Source organism: Pteropus vampyrus, unplaced genomic scaffold, assembly GCF_000151845.1.
Source record: "Pteropus vampyrus isolate Shadow unplaced genomic scaffold, Pvam_2.0 Scaffold53, whole genome shotgun sequence".
Classification (NCBI taxonomy): domain Eukaryota; kingdom Metazoa; phylum Chordata; class Mammalia; order Chiroptera; family Pteropodidae; genus Pteropus; species Pteropus vampyrus.
In genome coordinates this window covers 8,212,435-8,214,931 of record NW_011888834.1, presented here as the reverse complement: position 1 = coordinate 8,214,931, position 2,497 = coordinate 8,212,435, and the positions used below count along the sequence as shown (strand labels likewise).

Below are 2,497 nucleotides of genomic sequence, written 5' to 3'. Positions count from 1 at the left end.
CAAGGGGGTAGCTACCTTAAAAATAAATAGCCAACACTGAGCAAGTAAAACGTGCCAGCCATTTTGCAAAGTGTTTTACATGGATTATTTTATTTAAATTGTACCATAAACTTGAGTGCTATCTCTATTTTCCTGTGCAAGTGGAGAAACAGGCTTCAAGAGTTTTGAAATGGCCATAATATAATACATCAAGAAGTTGTGCATTATTTCCACAACTGTACCTTTTTGTTACATATTGATAAACATGTGCTGAATGAATGCCTTTGTGCAAGTTCGCAAACATTATTTCAGAATTAGTTTCTGAATGTGAAGCATCGTTGCAGAAGAAATCTGACAGGATTAATGCCAAGTTAAATTCAACTACTACCTGAATCTTTCAGTTTGAGGTAAAAGGAAGAAAACTAAAGGACTTAATTCTGAAAGTGCACATCACTCAATAGTTGGTATTTGCATGTTACTGTATAAAGGACCCTCAGTCTTTTCTCTGATCGATGGATGATGAAACCAGAAAGCACTTGGACATATGCCCGATGCTTCTACCCCGCAAAAGAAGAGAATCTCAGTTCTCGGTTAAGTGAGCAAAGGGAACTGAGGCAGCGTCAGTCTGCAGGACCGCACACCCCAAACTGGTCTCCCGCCCAGCAAACCCGGCGAGGAGGCGGAGCAGAGGAATCGAAAGGGAAACCGACGCCGGCGGACGGCTGCGGTATGGCGCTGCGGGCCCTGTGGCACCTCTGGCTGCTTGGCTGCTGCTGGTGCTGCGGCAGTGGCCGTGGAGCCGGTCCCGGTGCCACCTTCGCCCGCCCTGGACCGCGGAGCCGCGAGCGACAGGCAGCCGCCTTCCGGGTACCCACCGCGCGCCTCCCTGTGTGTCTGTCTCCTTGCCTTTTCCTTTGCCGAGTCTGGGCTGGGGCAGAGGGGTCACCTAGAGTTGCCACTCCTGGTGGTCCCCTTGCCCTCAGTTTTGCGACGTGTCTGGGGTTTCTTAGCTGGGTTTACGCCAGCAAACTTCTTCCGTTCCCCACGTGCCTGGATCTCACTCTCTCTCTGTCCTATGCCTTTGCTAATCGTAAGATTTTTTTCCAGGAAAGATTTGTGGCTGTGGATTTATGATGCACCCAAAGTAATTCATGAAACATGTCCAAAGTATTCTTGATTGGAAGAAGCACCCCCTTTTAGCAGAACCCTTTGACGGTTCTCACCCTTGCAAAACTGTCCCTTTAAAAAGTAACGGGAACCAGAAATAAGCGGAAGGAAAATGTCATTTTTCTTCGACGTGGGGAGGGGGGACTGATAACCTCCTTCTGTAATCAGAATTTTATAAATAAAGAGCCTGCATTGAGCAAGCTCAGAGGATTCTGTGCATTTATGATTTCCCTGAACTGGGTCTCTTTAGGCTCATGCACCACCTTAAAAGTTCACCTAACGGTGGAGACTGATTGAAGCATTTCATTTCTTTTTCTGATTATTTTGAAAAGGCCTCATAATATTGTTTAGATTTTATACCAGCATTAAAACACTGGTACGGACAAGTTAGCTGAGTATTAATAAGGTTGATTTGAGAGAGGACGAAATATTTTTTAATGTCAAAATGACATGTTTTTCCTAGTTTTATCATCATAAAATAATTTCCTCAAGTTCTTTGAGCCTGTATCCCCTTCCAGACAGGAATTGGGTATATCTTATTGTAACTCATTCAATTAAATGCGTTTGGTTAAAACAAAACAAAAAATATGTAAAGATAATTATTTTTCACCAAATCTGTTTAAAGGCTGTTTTGATTTATCAGCTCCCATTTTTCAGGTATGTGATCCATTTGTTTTTCAAACTTCTGCACTTTTGAAAACTGCTAATAAGTTTCCTGTGTCATCCCTAAAACTTTATATCTTTTCATAAAGGAAATTAAAATTCAGCTCCTTCATTTTAATATTTTATACAGCTTTAGGGATGTTTACTATGCAGTTGATCAATATTACATCCTCCATTGTCTTACATTAAGAACCTATGCCAGTTAATCCTTTACTTTGTCAATTCTATGACAGGTTGTTATTATGATGAGGAATTGGAGCTCAATATAGACTTACAGTTTGTGATGCTTGTATGAAATCTGCTCTAACAAGAAGAATCGGAGTAGATTAGAAAAGTCACTTGAAAGAGTAGTTCATTTCAAGAATGAAATACAGGGTTTTTTAAAATTTAAATGATTTTAAACCACTGTTGGGTGGACTTAAGATGTGTTCTATTAGAGCAAACAGGAAGTAATTATTCATGGATATATTGATGCAATGGAAGCAATCTGTGGCTTCTCTTTCTTTTCTTTCCTTTTTTCCCCTCTTCCTGCAGAATTGGTGGCTGTGAGAGCAGATGGGTAGAGGGTCACGAAGAGCTATCTGACTGCAATGAAGCTCTGAGTGAAGGAGAGAGGAAAGGAAGGTTGGGGGAAGTGCTCTACACTGCTGTGCAGGCCAGGGAAGGATTGGAGAGGCCGTTAGGGACC

General features: G+C 42.1%; 1 protein-coding gene across 1 annotated transcript in view; it reads left to right on the top strand.

The window, feature by feature from the left end:
• Positions 1-480: 480 nt before the first annotated feature.
• CTSO (cathepsin O) overlaps positions 481-2,497 on the top strand; it is a 16,565-nt gene continuing 14,548 nt past the window's right edge. Inside the window, exon 1 of the mRNA XM_023530772.1 lies at positions 481-1,101. Within this exon, the coding sequence (XP_023386540.1) occupies positions 496-1,101 (606 nt within the window). The 5' untranslated portion in view covers positions 481-495. The remainder of the gene's footprint in view (positions 1,102-2,497) is intronic.